General features: G+C 36.0%; 1 protein-coding gene across 1 annotated transcript; it reads left to right on the top strand.

Moving 5' to 3' along the window:
- Positions 1-46: 46 nt before the first annotated feature.
- On the top strand, positions 47-24,113 carry LOC121302300 (long-chain fatty acid transport protein 6-like). The gene is made up of 10 exons (XM_041232164.1): positions 47-623; positions 2,465-2,674; positions 9,283-9,441; positions 10,009-10,133; positions 10,271-10,465; positions 11,070-11,160; positions 16,591-16,789; positions 19,059-19,156; positions 19,636-19,766; positions 20,512-24,113. Exons 1-10 carry the CDS (start codon positions 146-148, stop codon positions 20,686-20,688), a joined length of 1,863 nt encoding a protein of 620 aa, XP_041088098.1. The 5' UTR covers positions 47-145; the 3' UTR covers positions 20,689-24,113.
- The last annotated feature ends 189 nt before the right edge of the window (positions 24,114-24,302 follow it).

Here is a 24,302-nt window from a genome sequence, read left to right on the forward strand (position 1 = left end):
ATGTGCGGTAGAGCTTCGTTCGAAGTTCACTCCGAGCATGCGCAGTTCCCGACAGGCATTTAAAAGTAAGACGGAGAGTCTTTCAACTTTGTCAAAACTTTCTTTTCATTCGTGGCAATTTAATACTGTTTCCGCCGTGCAAGCAATGCTGTTCTCTTTAATTACTGTCGCAGCCGCTGGACTTACTGTCGTTTTGACCGTACAGAAGCTTTTTTATCCATACTTTTGGGATGATTTGATTTATTACATGAAGCTCCAAAGAGTCAAACGAATGATGAAGTTAAGGATGCGACACGGAGTCATAACTTTACTGGACTGCTTTGTACAACAGGCAAAGAAAATCCCTAATAAGCCCTTCATAATCCATGAAGGCGATGTTTACACCTATCAAGATATGGACAAAAGGAGCAATAAAGTGGCCCAGGTATTTCTTAAGCAGGGTTCTTTGAAGAAAGGGGACATCGTGGCTCTGCTGATGACCAATGAACCAGATTTTATTTCTGTCTGGTTCGGACTCAGCAAACTAGGCTGTGAAGTGGCGTTTCTCAACTTTAACATTAAATCCAATTCTCTGCTACATTGTTTCAACAGCTGCGGGGCTACAACCCTTGTCGTTGGCGCAGGTATTGTACACTTTATCAAACGTTGTGCTTTGTTTACGCAATAGGGATAAACACATTTTGCCAAACCGATCATTTCGTTATGGACTGTTCTGTCGTGACTCATAGCTTAACATGAACAGTCAGGTTTTCAGAAACAAATGAACAAGGAATGTTTGGCACCATTCCATAGTGCTACACTCAAAGCATCTTTACACAACTGTATTACTTTCTGACAGGCAGAGGTATGCACACAACTTTGGTCATTCAGACAGACTCGTCCAAGCTTGTTGTATCATTTAATTGGAAGAATAGTATTTAAAAAAAATAAAGTGCATGCTCTCATACTGGAGTGGTGTCCTTTAAGCCGTGTCCCCATATGCCCATGTGCATTACAGTATTATAATTATAATTGAAAGACGGTTTTTAAAATTGTTTTTTTGTATTTGATCATCATCCCACGCAGACCATACGAATTTACTGTGTCACTTGTGAACGGGATTGAATAAATTAAATTTGTGAACGGAATTGAATAAATTAAAGTTATTTAACTATTGAAGGCTATTGATATATATGTATATATATATATATATATATATATATATATATATATATATATATATATATATATATATATATATATAATAATAACATAATAATAATAATAATAATAATAATAATAATAATAATAATAATAATAATAATAAAACTACAAAATGATATCTCAAAAGTCAACCGGAAGCCATACTAGTAGTACAGTATTTCATTTTAGATTTCGCATGGACACCTATTAAATTTGTCAGTTTTTTGTTAAGTTTATGGAATACTACAAAGCGGTATGTGATTCAATACGTTAAGGTAACACTATTCAGTGGGTTTAATTCGACTTTAAGAGCAACATTAGTGAATTATATAGGGTTATACAAAACTTGGCCATAGCTGTATATCTGATGGTTTTAGTCCAATGCCCTCCTAGTCCAAAATCAGAAATGACTGTCTCTTACAACAGGGGACAGTTCCGCGTTAGGTTAACAGAAGGCACACAGGCATGGAAATACAGGTTTAAAGATGCTCCTGTGGTTTGTGTTAATTGACAATCAATCACTTTGCAAAATAAGTCATTAATTAGTTCATTGCAAAACAATAGGCTAAAGGACTGGTTAGGGTCCTACAATACAGTTTTTTAATTTAAGCTTCCCTGGGGAGCAGTGTTTCTCACGTGGCAGGCCTTTATTCAGCAGTTTTAAATCAGTCTTGTTGGTTTTTAGCCATATTGTGGATTGGGTCTTTTCTGAGCTGCTGGAACCAATTGAGATTTTAAGGAATCTCCAAGCTGTTCATCTACACACCATGTTAAATGAAATACTTTCCTGTGGCGCATGCATACCAGTTTCTGCTTTTCCAGCATTAGCCTACATCTCTTGACCTGGTTAATGCAATCCTAAATCCTAAAATTCAGTACCAGTAGGTTTTTTTGGTCTCTACTCCTCCTTTTCAAATTTTCAAAAAAAATAAAAAGTATTTGAAATCAAAAGATAGAAATACTGTTTAGAGGGTTTTGATACCTTGACTCACAGACTTTTGTTATTTAAGCCACCACCTGATTGAAATGTCACTAATGGCTTCAATTTACATCTTTGTATAGTCTTTCACATTCAGAAACTCAAAACTGATGGATTGGATAAGTGGTTGCAGTGATAGGTACTTGTTAGATTGGGAAATGTGAATATTTTATTCTGACAATTCTTATTGAACCATGGCAAAATATTTGTGAAAGTAGAAGCAATTATTTTCTTAACATTGAGAACACCAGGATATGCATGCAAAAAATAAATAAATAAATATGAGGTTCTTTTTCTTTACAGATTTGATCAGTTCACTAGAAGATGTACTGCTAACACTGCAGAATAATGGGATCAATATTTGGTTGATGGAAAAAAGCTCTGCTTTCCAAAGAGTTAATACAATTCTTGACAAGCTAGAACATGCATCAGATGATCCTGTACCGTTGGATGTTAGCTCTCAAACCAACATTATGTCAACCTTCCTTTATATCTTTACTTCTGGAACCACAGGTATTTATTTTTGTATCTTTTACTGTGTCTTTTACCTTGGCTAATGTTCCCAAATTTATGACATTTCTAAAAGGTTTTATAATTATTCGGATCGTAAATGGAAATACGTTTAACTCCATATTTGTTTTCCTCCTAATTCTGCATGATTAAAAAATATGTTGGCCAGTCAAAATACTAAAAACTAATACTCCATCCTGAAAAGCTTAGACGATTATAGTGAAAGTTACTTCTACAATAGACATCATGTCAATCTATACATGTAATGCTAAACAATTAAAGATAAATTAAAAAAAAAAAAAACAACCTTTATATGATTTTGTTGCCTTTCCAAATATGTTATTTCCTCTCTGGCCAAAGATCTACAAAAAAACAATACAGATCAGTGTTACAATTTTAGCACAATATAATACTTGTTCCCAAATTACTGATGAATAAAGAATGTATTCAGGAGCTATAGTTATAGAAAGGTGTTGGTATTATTTGTTAGTAGATAATCTTAATTGCACGTTGAAGACCATTTCAATTTATGGGTATTTGAAATATGAAATAATTCAATGTATCACTAGTTTTTGTTCACAATTTAAAGGGCACCTCATACAATATCTCTAAACCAATTACAATATACCCCAATAATTTTCTGTGTTATGAGTAAGACTTTGGCTTTTTCAAGTTTTGAAACTCACCCTTGATTGAGGATGCTTTATGACTTGTAGAGCCAATATGATTGGCTGTAGGGACCGCATACCTCTGATAAGCTAAATGGGTAAAACTTCATTTGTTGTGTTTAGCAGTTGTCTTTTCTGTGCCAAGTGATCAGGAAATATACTTTGAGAAATTGTTACTCTACCACATACCATTTCAGAAATAGAACTGTATTCCCTTGGGGGTTTAAACAACAGATTACAGTTCTTCAGAAGAAGTAATTCAGAAGAATATTCAAGAAAAAAAAAACACAACACAACATTCATTTGGGTTTAAAAAAATGTAGTGGTGAAGCTTAGGGGGAGTTTAATGCAAAGCTTTTGGTTCCTTTTAAAAAAAATAAAAAAGTAAGTGAGATACTCTCAGGCCAGACTTGAGGTTGTACCTGCCCAGTTCTAAACTAGCTTTTAAAAGCACCATAGTTATTGAAATTCAGTTCTGTTTATCTTGGAAATCTTTTTTAAAAAAGAGCGTTTAATTGCTGCTTTATGAGCAGAGCTGGATAGAAAAATTGCATTTGACCTTTCCTTTATAAGAAACATTTGCTGAGTATCCATGCAGTTTTGAAACTCCAGATTCTCTCTCCATTGTCTTGAGAATGTGATGCATATATCACACACATTCCTGGAAATACATGAACAGTTACATGCATCCCAGTACCGCAGATAGGACGTGACTAAGAGCCACCTCCCGCCGAAAAGATGAAGCCGCCAAACCATGAATGAATAATAGTAAGTAATTAACACACTCCACGGAGGCGCCCTGCCACCTATCCCCCAAATATTCAATTTAATGAAAGTCAGCAGTTGAGACACGGCCCGCCCCCCAGAGCATGACTCGCCGGGGGAGAGAACCCAGCCTCTCCAACCTGACCACTCTCCCTGTAGAACTAAATACGAACTGCTCAGCACTCCAAGCGATCACTCCCGTTTTAGCTTCCCAGTGCTTGACTGAGCAGCTGAAAGAAAAAGAAGCTACACGAAAGAATAACACACTGAGCTTTTATGCGCTTGCTGGTGACGTATTAGTTAGGGGCAGATTCTCCTTTGCAGAAAAGCAACCAAGTTACAGTTTTTTATTAACAAATGAGATCTGTAGCCCAGGCAAGCTTCTTTGACCAAACAGAAAAAAATAGGCATACATTACAAGGGGTTTTGAGACCTCTTCATACATTAATGTTTCAAATGATTGCCATTTGATAGTGCTTTATAGTTGAGTTGTGTGTAAGCAAGGTTATAAAAAATAATGAAGCTACTGCACATTTAAAAAAAAAAAAAAAAAAAAGTGCAGCCCTTTGCAATGAAAACATAAATTAATAAATAACAAAGCAAGGAAAGATATATTTTTCATCCTTTACACTTTTGCTATCTCCGTGTTTGGTTATTGGATAGCGGATTGCTTTTAGCCTAGGCTTTTCTGTCCCTTAGCAGTAAGATGCAATTCATTGTACACTAGCCGTAAAGAGTAATAGTGGGGCTGTGAAAAATATAGCGTTATATGTCCCCATGTGTTGTTACAACTGTTTAAATAACATGCCTTTAATTTTTCTTTTCATTAACATCCTGACAACTTTTTACACTTATAACTTTAAGGTCTGTTTCAAAGCTCTTTTCAAAATGGCTGCTCTAGTGCACTGGGGTTTGAGATCTGTCCTCTACGTCACTGCAGGAAAAATAATAATAATAAAAAAGCATACCCAGTGCTGTGGCGTTTCTTTTCTGTACCATGGCTTGTTACTGCTGTGTTACTTGTTTGACAATGTGGACAATAATTTTTACATTACACCGTGTAACAAATTTTTTTTTTTTTTTGGTTCCTGGGTAGTAAGTGTTATTTCCTAATTGCCTATGCCTCAAAAGTGTAGAAAATGGCTATTATTCCCCACAAACTTTGCTTTTGTGACCAGGACAGTGATATTTTGAAATTTACCTATTTTACCTATTTACAATTTGTCAGAGCTCTAGATAAGGAGTCGGCAGCCTTCAAGTACCTTCAAGACTTCTTCCTTAAGCTGTCTGAGGCAAAGATCAAAGCTGGTGTCTTCGTCGGACCACAGATAAAGAAGATGCTGGACTGCAATGAATTCCCCAAGAAGCTCACTAGTAAGGAGAAAGCGGCTTGGAACAGCTTTGTTGCAGTGGTTCGGGGCTTCCTGGGCAATCACAAGGCCGAAAACTATGTGTAGCTGGTTGAGACTCTGGTGAAGAACTACGGCACAATGGGCTGTAGGATGTCCCTCAAAGTCCATATCCTTGATGGTCATCTTGATAAATTCAAGGAGAACATAGGAGCGTACTCGGAGGAGCAAGGCAAGCGCTTTCACCAGGATATACTGGACTTTTAACGTCTCTACTAAGGACAGTATAACGAGAACATGATGGGAGACTACATTTGGGGGCTGATTCGTGAAAGTGATTTACAGTATAATCGTAAATCCCAAAAAACTACTCACTTCTAAAACTTTTGTAGTCATGTTTGTATTACTTTAGTATAAATACATGTTAATTTGGATTCATGTGTTGTTTTTTTCTGACTTTATGTGAACGAAAGACACAAATTCACCCGTTTTCTCATTGGAAATAGGTACATTTCAAAATATCACTGTCCTGGTCACAAAAGCAAAGTTTGTGGGGAATAATAGCCATTTTCTATACTTCTGAGGCATAAGCAATTAGGAAATAACACTTATTACCCAGGAACAAAAATTGTGTTACATAGTGTTATCAGTGCACTTGTACAGCCATTTTGAAAATATCTTTGAAACAGATTAGTTTTTGTTTAGTTTTTCTTGCTTTTTTTTTAAATATTCTTTTGGTGGCCAAACGAGGCCAACTGCACATGTGGTTTTCAATGCAAGCTAAATACTTTGTGGAAACTCAGTTTAAGAAATCTGCATGATATCAGTACTCGCGCAAGGCCAAATTGGAAGACAGACAGAAGCATTTAAATATACCCTCACATATTTTAATATTTTATGTTTTGTGCAATTGGAAGGAGACTTTTTTTTCCCTAAAAGAAAACTACATGGCAATCTAAATTACCTGAAAGGTGCTACCAAAATAGCATGAGAAAAAGGTGAAACTTATTTGTATTTGTCCTTGGAAACTGCGCCATTGAAATTATGAAAAACATCCTGCAGGTGGCACAATAAAAATCCCATTCAATTTGTTTTCCCTGCATGAGTTCTGTGGTCTAGTTGGTTGGGTAATAAATAAGGGCAAAATCTCAGAGTCGCTTGTCATATATTTGCATGAAATCAGTCCCCATACTATGCAAGTAGCTCACAGTGGCCTGTTTTCTCTCAAAACTGACTCTTGATGCTTGTAAATTAAGGTCTGTATAAACTTGTATACTGTTGTTGTGTATGTATTGATTTTGCACTTCAGGGCGGAAATGTTATCAGTTAAATGTGTTTGAGAGTCCACCTTTTTATTGTGATGTCATAAATCATAGAAATACACCCTTAATTTGCTTTCAAGGTAGTGTTTGTGTTCTCAAGGTTGTATTCGTAAACTCCTGCTGGCCCTGTTTGAGCATTTTCTGTCAGAACGCTCCAAAGCGTGGATATCTGTTGAAGTTTATGAACTTGGGGTGGCCGGTGTTTAGAGTCAGATCTAAACATTACAGTTCCCAAAGTAACCCCACACTGCACCCACCCCACCCAGAGTGACAGTTTCCATGTTTAACTGCTCTGAAAATCTTTGGAGCTGAGCAGTCAGTGTGCTCTCAAGACTCAAAGGCTGTGCTGGGAGAAGTTTACAGAAGACACCAGGAAGTGGTGGAGCAGAACGACTAGAGTGCCATCTGACGGTCTGAGACCGTGTTTGCGAACACACCCCAGATCAGTACAGCACTTCTCTGCTTTCATCTGGGGTTTGGCCCACCTGTGCTGCCTGCTGATATGTGTGTTTTTGGTTTTCATTCTTCTTCTTCTTCTTAAGAGGCGAAACTGCAGCTCATACTCTAAAGAATGTAATGGGTAACATATGATAAATCCTTTGCCAGTATACTGGCAATGTGTCATTTCTGAAACAACATATAGTGATACACTCTACAGTCAGCAAACGGATGTGGTTAGGGAGAGCGCCACAAAATACATTCCATATAAACTGCTTGAAGTTCTAATATGACATGCACATAAGTGTATTTAAGTTGTGGAAAAAGCAAATGGGGGGGGAGATGTGTGATCTACTTTTCCACTTGCTATGGCAGCTGTATTTTTCAGACAAGGTTTATTTACTAAAGCTGTGTTGGGTAGAAGCAGTGTATGATCAATTCCGGTATTTAGACGTCCTGTTGTATATACTATGCTTATACAGGTTGATACACTTTCTACCCAGCCTCTGTAGAGTACTATTTCCATACACAAGACCTCTTTCACTAGAACAGCTATTGCTCAGTTTTATAGTCTTACCACCAGAGAGAAAAGCAAAACGATCTTTGCATACTTTGGGGCCTTGCTGTACAACTCAACTCTTGTTCCGGCCAGAAGTTGCAACTGACTTAATTCCCAGTACACTAACAACATTCACTGCATGGTTTTGCTGTTTAAGCTCTACATTTTGGATGAAAGATTTAGTACTGACATACAGAGGTCTTTTTTGTTAGTGAATATGTCTATACAGTGAAACCAAAATGGACTGGGTCACCAAACTGCACTGAACATTTGTAGCTGCATAGCACTGGTGACTCTTCATTCAATGTCAAACAATTAGTGAGTGATTATTCAGAAGACCCTTAAAGACACGTCTGGTTTTGATGTTGGTTTGTGATTTTAACCATATCATGGCCTCTTTTTTATAGGTCTGTAGTATCTGGGCATTAGTGTAACTAGCCATTTGGTATAGCTCAGTTTATTACAGTGCACTTAAAGAAAGAAGCTCTTTAACCACATGCTGCCATTATGCGAAATGTGTTGTTGCTCCTGACTTATTATGAGCCTAATTTCTATATTCACAACACCATGCTTTTGAAGCATTATTTATTTAATTAGTAATTTTTTTATTTTTTATAAAACACTTGCATAAGTCAGAAACAACACATGTCCATATTAGAACTCTTAAATTAAGCTCCCTGGTTATTTATTTTAAGCCTTTCATTTTAGAAAATAAAAAAAGTATTAATGCAGCACAGTGGTAAATGTGAATATAGCCACAGTTATCTTATATTTATCATTACCAGCACAGTTTGTTTTTGGTTCCATGCTGCAATAACAAGGTGGTCCTCACATTTGTAAAGGTTGAAATCCACTGCTCTATAAAGTAACAAAGTAGTTCCACAAATGTTATTCACCATGCACATCCATTCATTATATAGGTTTCAAATGTGGAGTTTTGAAAGAAACACCTGCTTTAAAAAAAAAAAAAAAACGTTATCTTCACTTTAAAACAGGATATCTGGCACTACTGCCACGTCTCTGTTTGCTTCCCATTATCGATTGCATGCTTTCAGCCAATAACAAGCTTTGACCCAGGAGACAATGCTGGCATGAAGTGGCCAAGGAAGTAAAGCAGTGGCAGACATACTGGAAGGCAATCAAACTGATCCTTTTCTTTTCCCTAGGGTAGTACCAGAAGTCATGTTTTAAAAACTGCAAATTTAAGACATATGTAGTTAATGGCACTGTCAAATGGGTAAGATAGGTCCAGTTAGCAGTGCAGAGTTCTTCAGCAAGGAAAAGTGAAGTACTTTGTGTTCTGATTCTACACTCTGGGAGATGTGTACCTGTAAAACCTGCTGCCTTTCAAAAAAAACAAACAAAAAAAAAAAACACTGATAATGTATGGAACTATTTGGTTAGAATTAAATGAAATACCATTTGTTATCATGCTGTTAAATGTGTCATTGTTTTCAGAATTTATTCTTAATGTAAATTGAACGCTTAATGTTTTCTTATTGATTTATAGGTCTTCCGAAAGCAGCTCGTATAAGCCATCTCAAAGCTATGATGTGCTTATGTTTCTTCCAGATGTGTGGAGCTACTTCTGATGACATTATCTATATCACTCTTCCTCTTTATCACATGTCGGCTTCCCTGTTAGGAATCGGGGGGTGCATTGAACTAGGTACAAAATTGGTTATTTCTGTGTTTATTTGTTTCAAACAAGTTAGGCTATTTTATGTTTCCATATTCAAAAAGATAATTGTATTTAAATGGGGTTGGTGTATCCCTGATACAGAGTAGAGAATTAAGTCTCTATCATAAAGAATTTGTGTGACAGCAACTATGTTGCAGCCTTGTGAATTTTCCACTGTGTTAATGCTTTATGAGTTGACTGGGAAACAATGACTATTATGTGCACAGGAACACACTGGTATGTGCTGGATATTTCCCTGATACAGCATCCACATTAAACTTCCATAGGAAAGAAACATTTCTTAGTATATGTTTTTATTATTATTTCTTTATTTTTTAAATGTATTTATTTATCATAAAAATAAGAATCTTCCAATTACAATTATAATTAACATAAATTTGGACGTAGAAAATGTACATTACATTATAGTACGTTACATTAAGATGAAAACATTTTTACCGAACATGGTGAGCAACAAAGTGGAGCAGATTAATTAACTACATAAAAGTGACGGTGCCTGTAATTGTCTTATATATTTAATGTAATTGTTTTAAGGCGCTGCATGTGTCTTAAAGAAGAAATTCTCAGCAAGTCAATTCTGGAATGACTGTCGCAAACATAACGTTACAGTTTTCCAGTATATTGGGGAACTTTGCCGGTATCTGGTGAATCAGCCAAAGGTATGATCTTGTTAAATATGTATTTATTTAACTGTATGATTCATTTCTTAGAGAGTGTGCCTATTCTATGATGAATTGTGTTAGTGAAAGAACAAAACCACTGAACCTCTGAATAAGGACGTGTCTTTTCTACAAAGGTTGCAGGGGAAATGGATCACAAGGTGCGCATTGCTGCAGGAAGTGGCCTAAGGCCAGATGTTTGGAAGGATTTTCATGACCGCTTCGGAAAAATAAAAGTTGTTGAGTCTTATGGTTTAACAGAAGCAAGCATTGGTTTCATGAACTACACTGACAAAACTGGTCCAATTGGGCGTGCAGGTTTCTTCAACAAGGTAAAGTGAAGTACTTCAATTTTGTGCTGGTCACTCGCTGTGGTAGAACTGTATATGTAGGAGGCCTAATGAATGGCAGTGTAAAAACACTACATGAAAAAATGGTTGCTGTTCTGCATATGATTGGGAGGCTTGTATTGTTGTATATTCTGCAATTGATTGTTGATTTGCTTATCTTTGTTCTCACCTGCCCAGGGAATACCAATGAAAATGAACTTTTAGCTATTAGGGTACAATGCATCATATAACATGTTCATTTATGTTAAAAAATTGTACAATGTTCCTGTCAAATAAATAGAACAAATACATACATATGTATCCACATCTGCACAGTGAGGTGGCTTATACTGTATACAATTACTTCAGTACTTCATTAGGCAATCATGTTGGTAAATGACACTGAATCTTTTATCATGACTCAAGGAAGAGGGGGGGCTATAATATTTTATAAGAGCTCCTATCAGCCCATAGACTAGAGTATACCTACCTATATTTAAATAGTCTACAGTAAACATAATTCCTGCTGACTGTCAATGAGAATGTAATGCTATTTTGGCTGGCATCTTCTATTTGTAATTAAGAGGCTGTGTACTTTTTGTTTCAGTGCATTATCCCCTTTGATTTTGTGAAATATGATATTCAAAAGGCAGAACCAGTCAGATCTGATCAGGGATACTGTGTGAAAATCAAAAAAGGTAAGAAAGCAAGCATGACATTGTCAACAGTAAGAAACTTTGATTGGAGTATTTTCTTGTGTTTTATTATCGCCTCATAATTTTCCAAAACAAGAACACCATCAAGTAGGGTTATTTTTATGTTGCTCATTTTTTAACATCAACATATTTTCAAAAAATAGGAGTTAAATAAAGAGAGAATTGAAAATACTGTGCTATCTCATTCCATGGCCCTTTATACTATGGAATGCATTGTGATCATATAATTTTACTAGTGTTAAACAAACAAAAAAAAAACACATTATTTCAGCTTCACTTCCCGCATCCTTTTAGGCACCAAAATAAATAAATACATAAAAATTGAAGTATGTGAAAATTACCTGCCCCAAACCAATGGAGGCGATGATATGCTTAAATCTTAAGAGATTTCAGTATATCAGAAGCTACATTGGTAAATAATGAGTCGCCCTTTTTATCAATTAGTATTTATTTAATTTTTTTTATTCATTCAGGGACATAACATACCTTAATGTTTATTATTAAACAAATGTGAGTTTAAATGATTAGTAAGTACACACATTTCGATATGAAAGCTGAACATTAACATCAGCAAAGAACAACTAAGTTACACATTTTAATAAAAAACAACTATAGTCAACGTTTTCACTCAAGTAAAATTAGACTTGTGTGATTTTAGAAGTGTCACTTTTTGATATATTTACTAACGCTTAATCTAAGTTACAAATAAAAGATGTTGGTGGGAATTGAATTTGAACTTGTTCATGGCCCCACGGCAACATTACCCTATTTTTATTTTCTAAAACCCAACATTATTTAATTTTTAATAACAGTCTGATACTCTCTCTTCCTTACTTTTTTATTTTAATAATGGTGTTATACTCTCTCTTACTTCAGATATTTTTGCGAGTAATAAATAAATATATGTCTATATTAAAGTATTAATATTTCATGCAGTCGTCTCTCCTGACCGCCTGCTGAGTTCAAATTCACTTAACAATGTTCTTACTGTTAGCTAACGTTAGCTACAGTGCAGACCTTGGGTCAAACCATTATGTTCATGTAGGGAGAGTTTATTGTGATTATTTATATATGTAGCCCATCCTCTGAATACTTTTCCATTTTTATAATTTATTTTAAAGATTTTAAAGCAAACCAATGCCACAACAAGGTATAATGCATAAATAATGAACGAAAAAAGTCGTTTGGCCCCCCAGATTCAAAGTGGGGGTGGCATGTGCCCCTTCTTCCCCATGAGTTAGACACCTGTGCTCCAGACAACAGTGTTATCTGATAACTGGCTCACTGGGGTCCTTATTGTGTGGACGAACCCAGAGTGATTAGCTCAGTACAAAATGTTAGTTTAATACTAATGCTTTATTAAACAAATACAAATCAGCTTGCAATCGACAAATACATTTTATTTGCATAATTACCAATTTCAGAGACAGCAGAGTGTGCAGTCTTCATTCCTACCTCTGTTCCAACAAAGGAGTTATACACAAGTCTTTTTATACAACACGTTTTTTTTACATCTTCCACTTCTTTGTTTCACCTAGTAGTGTGTAACATTGTTCTGGTTTATAATATATATATATATATATATATATATATATATATATATATATATATAATATATATATATAATATATATTAATAATATAGTGGGGGGGGGAGAAAAGCTCTGTCGAAAAAGTCCATTTTTCGGGTACCCAGTGTGGCCGCTTCCCCCCCTTTTTAGGAAGGGGGAAAAATACCTGGGGGAAAATAGACTTTATCTGAAAGGTTTCCACAGTGTGTGTGTGTATATATATATCTATATATATATATATATATATATATATAGATATTGTTAGTCATTTCCAGGTATAGATCAGCTGCCAAGTCTCAGTAAAGGTCCAAATGCTTTTATCGCTGTTGGTAAAGGCTTGTAGCTTGATAGTAGACCTTGTAGAGACATCTTGGCTGCACACTCATCATATAACTTCTGTTTATAAGAACATGACCACTGAGGTGTTGCGGCAATCAAAGTCTCTTTATTGTTTGTAAAAAAAAAGATAAATGGAGTATTTTGATTGTGTAAAAAAAAAAGGTAAATGATGTATTATGATTGCGATTTTTCATTTATATGATTAGATATGCATACTTTGCATAATCAATGTTTTTATTGTTGCTGCATCTTGTAAAGCGCCTTTTGATGGAGGTCCACTATGAAAGGCACTATATAAAATAAACATTGATTGATTGATTTTAATTATTCAATTTGCATGAGTGACAATTTCTTGTATTGAAAGTTTATTGTGTTTTGTAATAAGTGCATTGCTATTTATGTATACAACTTTTTTTCAGCTTGTGTAATTGAATCTACTAAATTAATAACCATTCAATTAAGAAAGATGATGCATATTGAAGGATTTAATTCTTATTATTCCTAATATTCTTAAGCTCTCATGTCATTCTCAAACTTTCTTCCTTGAACTTTGCCATAGTAATGGCCTTCAGAGAATCTTTCTATGCTGTTCTCAGCAGCATAGGGCCTCTATGGGTCTAGCAAGTGGTGTCTCTCCTACTGGTACCAGGAAAAGATAAGGTGTTCTTTCCCTTCCTGGCATAAAGAGGATGGGAGGATGATTTAAGGCTGTCTCCTTAGTAGATGGAAGAATTCCAGACATGAACAACTCAGGCCTTTGTCTATCACCTGTCACTGTCTTGCTGTTTTGCCCCTGGGAGGAACAGCATTGTAACTTGTAGTTTATTGGCTTGTGTGCTCATGTTGTCTTGCTGCTAGAACCTATCGAGGGGCTCGGGAAGACCCACCCCATTGCATCACTCCTCCTATGGGACCCCTGTTAAAAGCTTATGTCTTCCACTATTCCTTCAGTCTATTGAGCCTAGCAAGCAGACATAGCCTCCATACTGCAGTGTGTAATAAAGAAAGACCTATATGCTTGAATATACCCAAAGACCATCTCCGAGTTTTATTCCTTCACATATAAATGGGGGTTGTTTCCAAATAGCACTGTCCACCTGACAAAGACACGAGTGTGTCGAAACACGTTGTGGTGTACGGCTATCTGTGTGCTGCTTTTATTTTTAACAATAAAATGCAATAGGTTTTAATAACTAATATGCAGTGGTCATGTTGTTATAAATAGAAGGCATATGATGAGTGTGCAGCCAAGATGTCTCTACAAGGTCTACTATCAAGCTACAAGCCTTTACCAACAGCGATAAAAGTATCTGGAGTATATTAGTTAATTTTTAATTATATTAGTTAATTTTGTTAATACTAATGTTTTAACTTAGGAAGAGTTCAGAAATCAATATTTGGTGGAATAACCTTGATTTTCAATCACAGCTTTCATGCGTCTTGGCATGCTCTCCACCAGTCTTTCACACTGATGTTGGGTGACTTTATGCCACTCCTGGCGCAAAAATTCAAGCAGCTCGGCTTTGTTTGATGGCTTGTGACCATCCATCTTCCTCTTGATCACATTCCAGAGGTTTTCAATGGGGTTCAGGTCTGGAGATTGGGCTGGCCATGACAGGGTCTTGATCTGGTGGTCCTCCATCCACACTTTGATTGACCTGGCTGTGTCGCATGGAGCATTGTCCTGCTGGAAAAACCAATCCTCAGAATTGGGGAACATTGTCAGAGCAGAAAGAAGTAAGTTTTCTTCCAGGACAACCTTGTACTTGGCTTGATTCATGCGTCTCTCCTTCACAAAGACAAATCTGCCCGATTCCAGCCCTACTGAAGCACCCCCAGATCATCACCGATCCTCCACCACATTTCACAGTGGGCGCGAGACACTGTGGCTTGTAGGCCTCTCCAGGTCTCCGTCTAACCATTAGACGACCAGGTGTTGGGCAAAGCTGAAAATTGGACTATCAGAGAAGATGACCTTACTCCAGTCCTCTACGGTCCAATCCTTATGGTCTTTTGCAAACCTCAGCCTGGCTCTTCTTTGCTTCTCATTGATGAAGGGCTTTTTTCTAGCTTTGCACGACTTCAGCCCTGCCCCTAGGAGCCTGTTTTGAACCGTCCTCTCAGTGCACTTCACTCCAGCTGCCGTTTGCCATTCTTTTTGTAGGTCACTTGATGTCATCCTATGGTTGCTGAGTGACATTTGAATGAGTTGGCGGTCATCCCGGTCAGTGGAGAGTCGTTTTTGCCCTCTGCCGGTCTGTAGCTTTGTTGTCCCCAGTGTGTGCTGCTTGACCTTGTTCTTATGTTCTTATGATCTTTGAAATTTTAAGGATGGAAGCAACCCGGCGCTCACTGTATCTCTCTGCCAGTAAAGCCAGAATTGAACCCTTCTTTTCCTCACTCAAAACTTTCCTTTTCAACTCTTTGGGCATGGTCAATAGTTATTTTTTAATTCCAGTTACTTTTGAGGTTCTACTAGCATTGTTTTGCCATCCAGCTGGTCCTATTGCAAGAGGATAGTGATGACCACAGGAGTGGTTTTTATACTTTTCCTTGTTAAATAAGATTTGGTTCAGGTGATCCCCTAATCAGTACCTCATTCAGTAGAATGTGTGCCTGTGTTGGAATTCAACAGACACTGGAATGGAATGGCTGCCGTACATATAGAGATGCTGATTTAAGAAAAATTTGCAGTGGTCTCTTAAATGTTTCCAGAGCTATATATATATATTATGATTTACAGCAGCTCCCATATATGCCTCAAGTTCTCATCCGGGGTTTCGTGCCTTGTTGTTGGTGTCGATAGCTGCATGTCGATCTTTGTCTTGTTATGTTTTAATCTTCAGGTTTCAGCACCACCAGTTTTAATGAACAGGAGCAAAGAAACTGCTGTTGTTTAGAGAGCTAGTTTTTTGGTGTTTTGTCATTTGGGTTCAGCAAATAGTAATGTTGCATCCTAAAATATATTGTTATGGTACACTTTTCTCAGTCAATTCATGGAACAGGAAAGTATGTTCATGTTATGTATATGGACTTATTTTTTGCAATTTGTTGTTGTTAATAATAATAATAATAATAATAATAATAATAATAATAATAATAATAATAATAATAATAATAACTGTCCAATTCTCACATGCATGTATGTTAATTAAAAATAGAAAACAGTTGTTGTGAATTTAAATCTTACACAAGATTGATTCTTAATGGTTTCATATTTCTGTGTCTGCAGCTGCTGGCCAGGACTGCTACAACATTTCAATGTCTATCTCCTCAGTAACTTTTCACAAACTTTCCTTTGTCTTGTGGAAGGTCATTGAAACTCTTGTTTTAACTCTATCCTAATCCCACCTTAAGTTAAAGAAAATACACAGACAAAGCATAGCAACATATAAAATAGAAAAATTATGAAAACCATACCCTTCTTTTAACATACAAATGGGTTGCACTTGTGTGCCCCAAATTGCAGCATTATGAAAATGCTCCTTCTTTTTTATCTGCAGGTGAAACTGGTCTACTGATAGCCCCTGTAACTTCAATGAACCCGTTCCTAGGATATGCTGGGAATAAGGAACTGTCTGAGAAGAAGCTACTGAGGAATGTCTTTGTAAAAGGAGATGTGTTTTTTAACACTGGTGACTTCATGATGCAAGACCGTGATGACTTTGTGTACTTCCGTGACAGAACAGGGGATACGTTTAGGTAATGTGCTGTTCTAATTGAAGAAATAAGAGCCCAGGAACACTGCCCTGTATATAAAAAATAAATTAAAAAAATAAAACCAAACCCCAAGAAGCCTTTACCACCAAAAATACATGTCAACTGTACTGGATCTGACGTCCTGAAGTAAAGTAAAGCGGGCACTGAGAACGAGGACTTAGCTCAGGTCAGCTTGCTATAACACTCCTTCATGCAGCCATGGCAATTGAATCTCAATGACAAGGGGACTCATAAAACTGCTAAACACGTTGCTCATCACAGTGTGCGCTTGATATCCTTAAAATTCCCATCAGTTATAGGGCTTGAAAGAATCAATTGTTCCCTTGTCCTTTCATTTATACTGCTGATTGCTGCAGAAGAGTGTGGTGGGTTTTCTGGCGCTCTGATCCAGTCAAATGTAATGCTGCTTCCATTCATGAAAAAACAAAAAACGTTTTCAAAGGTTTAGGAGCTGCCTGTCATCTGAAATCAGCTGAGTCGAATGAGAGTAGCTACTTTCTGCAAAGAACTTGGAGGAATACTGCGGATTATTTCACATCTGACAATAGAGAGCATTTCAAACAAGGTTTGTTGGGATGCAGTTGGTGTATCAAGAAGATTAAATTAAAAGAGATATCTTTCAAGATCTGGGACCTGGTCAGAACTCATTGTCAAAGACTTGTCCATTAATATCCGGGGTCCTAGTGTGAGTCTTTCTTTATGTTCCCATGCTATTAGGTAGAGCATGCTGTCACCACAATTTGGAAGTCTTAGTTTTTTTGACCATAAGTTGCTGGCAACTGTACACCCTTTAGATGAACTGTGGGCCAAGCAGTTTATTTTGTCAATACCCAAACATGCCTAGAGTAGAGTCATTTAACACTAGGGAGGGACACACTTTTGAGTAAGTGCCTGATCTGTCATGTATAAATACATGTAAATATGTGTTGGACCTTCTGTTTTGTTTTTTAATCTATACAGTACCGTGAAAGTATTTGCCCCCTGTCTGATTTTCTGCATTTCTACATATTTTTGACAATGAATGTTATGAGATCTTCAACCAAAATGTAATATTAGATAAAAGGGACCGTGAGTGAACAAATAACACAACATTTTGATACTTATTTCTTGAGGTTCTTACTGTGGAATGCAGTATTTGGTTTTCGCCAGACATAACGGGGTCCACGTTGGCCAAAAAGTTCCACTTTTGACTCATCTGTCTATAGAACATTGTTCCAGAACTCTTGAGGATCATCCAGGTGTTTTTTTGGCAAACTTGAGATGAGCATTCATGTTCTTCTCAGTGAGCAGTGGTTTCTGCCTTGCTACTCTGCCATGAATCCCATTTTTGCCCAGTATCTTTCTTATGGTGCAGTCATGAACACTGACCTTAGCCGAGGCGAGAGGCCTGCAGATCCCTGGATGTTGTTCTAGGGTTCTTTGTGACTTTCTGGATGATTTTACGCCTTGTTCTTGGAGAGATTTTGGCAGGACAGACACTCCTGGGAAGATTCATTACTGTCCTGAAATTTCTCTATTTGGACAATATGTCTCTGACTGTGGTTTGGTAGAGCCCCAGAGCCATAGAAATGGCTTTGTAACCCTTTCCAGACTGATAGGCATCAATAAGGGCCAAAGTTAGTCAGGTTTATATTGGGCAGGACTGGCCCAAATCAGGCTTGATTGTTAACCAAAGTATTCAAACAGCTGACCCTAATTATCCATTTAATTGGGTTGAGTTAACTAGGAGGGCAATAACTTTTTCACACCTGAAGATTGCATGTTTGATAACCTTGCACGCCAAACAAATGAAAGAAGCACCAAACTTTGGTGTCATTTTTTCTCTCGGACTTCCTCTATATACTATTACAACCCACAAAAAGATCTGACCAAATTCAATGTGAAAAATGTGCAAAAATGCAGAAAATCAGACAGGGCAAATACTTTTTCATGATACTATATTAACACTGTAAAAACTTAAATCACATTTTGGTGGGTGTGACATACTGTGAGGATAGTGTTTCACTGTATCAGTGTTTTAAATAGGCTGTATTTTAACATTGTTTGTCACAGCTGAATTGCTTGTACTATATTTGTAATGTGGACAAGAGGGTGGCCAGGATAATGTTGTGTAACAAGTTTTGTGAAAAAATATTGTATTGATGTACAGAACAGGATGTTCATTTTTCAGTACAAAGCATTCGCTTTTTTCTACAATTAATAACTGATAAAAGAAAACGGCATTCTTAGTAACTGAACATCTTGTTTCTAGATGGAAAGGAGAAAATGTTGCAACAACAGAAGTGGCTGATATTCTTGGTGTCCTGGAATTTCTGCAGGAAGTGAATGTATATGGAGTTTCTGTACCCGGTAATGATATGCATTAAGTTTATTATCAATGTTATGTTTGAATAGACAGACTCACCAAAGAACTAAGAGCTTGAACTAAAGATTTCTGAGATCTTGATATATATATATATATATATATATATATATATATATATATATATATTCTTCTATATATATATAATATATATATATATAATATATATATATATATTATTATATATCTTTTTATACTTACTAAATACCTTGTTATCCCTGAATAGATCATCTCCTCTTTAAAAATGTGCTAAATATTTTAATGAGCAAGACCGAATGTTCTCCTTTTACTAGGAAAACAGTATAGCTGGGGATGGGGGGTTATTGCCGGAAAACTTCACTCAGACGACTTGCTCACTAAATGTCTGGGTATCCCTGAATAGATTTGCTAAGGGTTCTAATGAGTAATCTGTCTCACAAGTTCAGTGGTATCCTAATATTATTCATTTACTAATTGTTTTTTTCAGGACATGAAGGAAAGGCAGGGATGGCAGCTGTTGTACTCAAACCGGAACACAAACTGGATGGAAGGCGGCTTTACAGTCATCTAGTAGAACATTTGCCTGCATATTCCTGGCCTCGATTTGTAAGAGTCCAGGTAAGGAAACAAAGTACCGCTAGTGCAACACAGTAAACTTGGTTTTTAATTAGGGTTAGGGAAGTGTAAATATATAGTTAACAAAAAGTTTTAAATTCATTACTGTGTTAATTATTTAAAATTGCCCCTTTTAAGATAAATCGAATAAACCCCATTTTGTTCAAGCTGATACATGTTTTATTTCAGTATACTAATAGACTTTGTTTTTAAACTGTACATTGACCCAATATTGTTCTATTTTCCATTTTGACATCCATGTTATAATGAATTGTCAGGGGATCCCCAGTGGCTCTCCTAGTAAAAGCACTTTTGTTTTGGAGATCCGGGTGAGTTACGCCAGTATGGTTCTAATCACACTCGCGCTGCTTCAGCTGAATTGGCCTTTGAACTCTTGTAGGGTCAGGGTGAAAACTCGCATCACCTCATCACAATACAGCGACTATTACTGGTCAGGCAGACAGGCTTCCCAGGATTAGCATCCAGGTTTCAGGTTGCTTGGTAGCATCTGTTGCTTTGGTTCAGTGGGTGAAAAGAAAATGGCTTCACAGCAGTAATGTTTGGCGTTGAGGTGACATTTGAAGCCAGGTATTTCAAATTCTCTAGAAAAAAAATTGGGATAAAATTGATCAAAAACAAGCTAACAAAAAAAAAAATGGGGGGGGGGGGGGGGGGGGGCGTTGTCTGCCTGTAAGCTGACTGAATAGCAATCAAACTGTTATTTTCATCAAATATGTTTCTGTTTCAGGCCTCCCTGGATGTGACTGAAACCTTTAAGCAGCAAAAAGGGAGATTGGTGAAGGAGGGCTTCAGTCCTTCAGCTGTCAGTGAGGCTCTCTACTTCTTGGATGAGTCTGAAAAAACCTACGTCCCCCTCACCAAAAATCTATTTGATGACATTGTGTCTGGCCAGATAAGACTGTGAGGCATTCTCACATGTTGACCTATATAAAACAGTGTCATATATTTAATCTATATTGCTTTAAAACCAGGACCTTTGGCTGAGTTCACAGACTTCCCTTAATGTTTTGTGTAGCTCTCTCAAATATTCCAAGAACCCACATTCTGCCCAACCATTATGTCTCACGACAGGTCGCTGGTATGGTCCTGTATCTTTTCAAGGCAAACGCCCACATGCCTCTAAAGTACTTTTACATAGCTACAATGGCCAATCAGACAATTGAGTCTATGCAGTTGATCTAAACAATGGTGGCTCTTAGTACTGCTATTGAGTTTCCTTAGTGTTTTTCACCTTTCAACTATTTCTCCAGATTCACATTCCCGTAAATATTCCTGATCTCTCCCGTCTCCAAGATCAACATTTAATATGTTTTGGCCTATCTTGAATTGGCAGGCAGTCAGTAACTCCTTACTTAACAAAGAACAGATTAATGTTCTCCGACATTACATGTATAAAAAGTGTTAGGCAGTTAACATGATTATTATAAGTATGTTTAAATGCTACAATTGTTAAAAGTACTAGATGTTACAAACTGCATTCTGTTATTAACTATTACTACCATATATGCTTGATATTGCACCCAGTCTCGACTGTCCATATTCATATTAGTGCCCAGTTTTACTGGCCAAGGGTTAATAAGCACCTATGCTCTCCAAAGAGCCCCCCTCATCTCAGTGATTTTTTTCAATGTCTTAAAATATTATGTTATTACACAATTAAATTAATAAAGTAGTATTGGCATATATTTTGTTTAGTGTTGATTTGTAATAAAATAACATTTTAAAAAGTATTTTGCCATGTCAAATCAAGCCCGCAAGCAACCTTGTCTTCTACTGTATGTAAAAAAAAAAAAAAAAGGCCTATGTTTCAGCTTTTCCTTTTTCTGGTGAAAGCAACAGGTGCTCGAGGGTTTAAGCTCAAAGGAAAGAGTGTTTGGGGAATTAAGTAACCCCCGCTTTATATGATAGCATTTGTACAAACATAAGCAAACTGTTAGTTATTTCATGACACAGCGTTACGAAAAGTTTTCTATTCAATACTGCTATTCCCTCACTTCCACTTGGTTTGCAGCTCACAGACAAGCTTCCGGCAGTGTCCTCCATTTGACCATTACGACAGTGTGTTACTTTAACCATGTCTACTAATACCTACTTTATTTCAAATGCCTAAAAACTTTGAAAGTATGTAAAAAAAAAGCTTTTGGGTGAAAATCAATTTAAACAATCGACTTATCTGAACAAGAGCAAGGAGCAAGTCATCTCCTCTTGTCTTCATAGTTCTCCTGCAACTTGTGTTACAATTACTGAGACATTTTTAGGCCGGTAACGATTGTTGAAATGTTACACGGCTGCACTATGACTAATAAGTTATGTTATAGCACATAAATACTTGACATACAGTGGTTTTTAATAACTAAACAGTTTATCTAGAATCCCACACTGCAGTTTTAGTCACTGAAATGTACTAACAAGTTGCATTTAATAGCAGATACATATAAGCTCATTCTGTGTATTCCTGTTCTGGATACTATACTTTAAATCAATATTATAAATCTATATTTACAGACTGTTGTAGCCTGTTAAAAATTAAAAATTGACAGCAGTTAATGGTATTAAGATCAAATGTAAACCATGCGACTGAGGCTTTCCTCAGCCCCTGGATAAAGCGTTTAACTTTAGGAATTACAATACTGCTGTAGGATTCTTTGAATATATTAGAATATTCTCTGCGTCGATGGTTCCAAAGTGACAAATTAGCACCTACTCTCAAATAGATGCTCTTATCCAAATAACTGCCCAGGTAAGGAGAACATTGATCAAATAAGTGCCCAGGTGCAATATCAAGCATATACGATATAATAATAATAATAATAATAATAATAATAATAATAATAATACAGAAAGTTACTAAGAGTCCTGTTTAAAATAGCTTCAATGAATGTGGATCTAGAAAGCCATAAGGATGGGGTCGGCAGGTTTCACATCTACAATTACTTGCTTATGACAGTATCCTGTTTGTTTTTGTGGATTTTAATCTTTAATTGCTTACAAATTACTGTATATTTTAAAGCTGAATTAGTAAGATCCTTTTAGGGGACTAATGGTAAAGTAGGGGTGTCACAATAAGCATGATTTCATTTCACTGGTGTACCTTGTTCTCACAAATCATTCTTTTGTAACAGGTTGATTTAATAAGGAATTCTTGTGCATGGTGTTTACAGTTATTTTATATGAAATATAGTTTTCATATCTATTAATGTAAAGTCATAGATATTATATTTAGTATAGCTGGCAGAAACATAAATGAAGCAAAATAGAATATAACATCTATATATATCAAAAGCAAATTATAGTGATTTTACTGCAACTTTAAAATAAAGGGAGTTTAAGAAATATATAAAAGATTGTTGCACTTAAGTGAAGTTCAACTACAATCATTATAATCAGTCTAAGGATAATTCTGGGCTCATCATTAACTTACAGACAATGTGGTATTCAAATTCATAAAGTTGGATGATGAACTGCTGAACAATCAATGACATTTGTTGTAAAGCATTGCACCCCGGGTTTTCAACTTGGTATATGGGTTCATATTTGGACACATGGTTAATAATAAACACTGTTATGGTATTTTTAAATACTGTTTTGATTTCTATAAACTTTTAGTAAAACGAAAGATTTGGGTTTAGTAAATGTTTCTTATGAAAATTGTTATATGAATTCTGAAAAAAATAAAATCAATTCAAAGGCTGTTTAATTGTTGACTGTATAATAAAACAACCACTAGATGGTACTATAGTTACAACATTCTTCAAAAATAACAGGAGATATTTCTCTAATGGAGGGAGGGGGAGGGGCTACTGTATGTACTCAATGTAGGGATTCCTTCCCATATATTGCTTATTCAGACAATGCCTTTTATTATGATGCATGTTTCAAATTGGAAAAGCATTGCCTTAGACCAAACACTACAGGAACCTCAGGGAGTTCAGTACAGTAGCCACTTGCATTCTACTAGAGCCAGGGAACCTGCAGATTAAGGCAAAGGCTGTGCAAAGACAACATTTTATTTCATGAGGTCTGGTCAGTACAACTGTAATGTCCACATTAGTAATTAACAGCTTTTAATTGTTTGATGAATAGCGCAAAAATTATGTTATACTCTCACAATTGTACACAATTTCTAGAAATAGGATTTGGAAGTGTTTTTGCCATTTTTGAAAAATTATTTTGTAGCATTTTAGTCAGGAGTTTTTATATTGTACTTGATATGGGTTGGGTCTTATTACCTACATTGTTTTTTTTAGCAAAACACTACTTTGTATGTCAGTGCCATGTATTATATCACAACGTTGCACCGAATTAATGTTATTATTGTCTTATTTTATATTTCATTTTTTTAATATATTTCAAATAATGCATGATTTTTTTATGTAACAAAATATGTAGAATATTTTATAAAATGTAAATTCTAAGTACTGTAATGTGTTCCTATTTTATTTTATTATTATTATTATTATTATTATTATTATTATTATTACATACTAAATAAAGTTTATTTTCAATTGTATTTATTTT

The sequence above is a fragment of the Polyodon spathula genome, chromosome 2, assembly GCF_017654505.1.
Source record: "Polyodon spathula isolate WHYD16114869_AA chromosome 2, ASM1765450v1, whole genome shotgun sequence".
Classification (NCBI taxonomy): domain Eukaryota; kingdom Metazoa; phylum Chordata; class Actinopteri; order Acipenseriformes; family Polyodontidae; genus Polyodon; species Polyodon spathula.

What these genes read in the sequence shown, in the direction of transcription:
- LOC121302300 (XM_041232164.1), top strand. Translation starts at nt 146, where the DNA reads ATGCTGTTCTCTTTAATTACTGTCGCAGCCGCTGGACTTACTGTCGTT. An exon ending in AACCCTTGTCGTTGGCGCAG is followed by an intron (nt 624 to 2,464) that starts GTATTGTACACT and finishes TTTTCTTTACAG; the next exon opens with ATTTGATCAGTTCACTAGAA. An exon ending in CTTTACTTCTGGAACCACAG is followed by an intron (nt 2,675 to 9,282) that starts GTATTTATTTTT and finishes ATTGATTTATAG; the next exon opens with GTCTTCCGAAAGCAGCTCGT.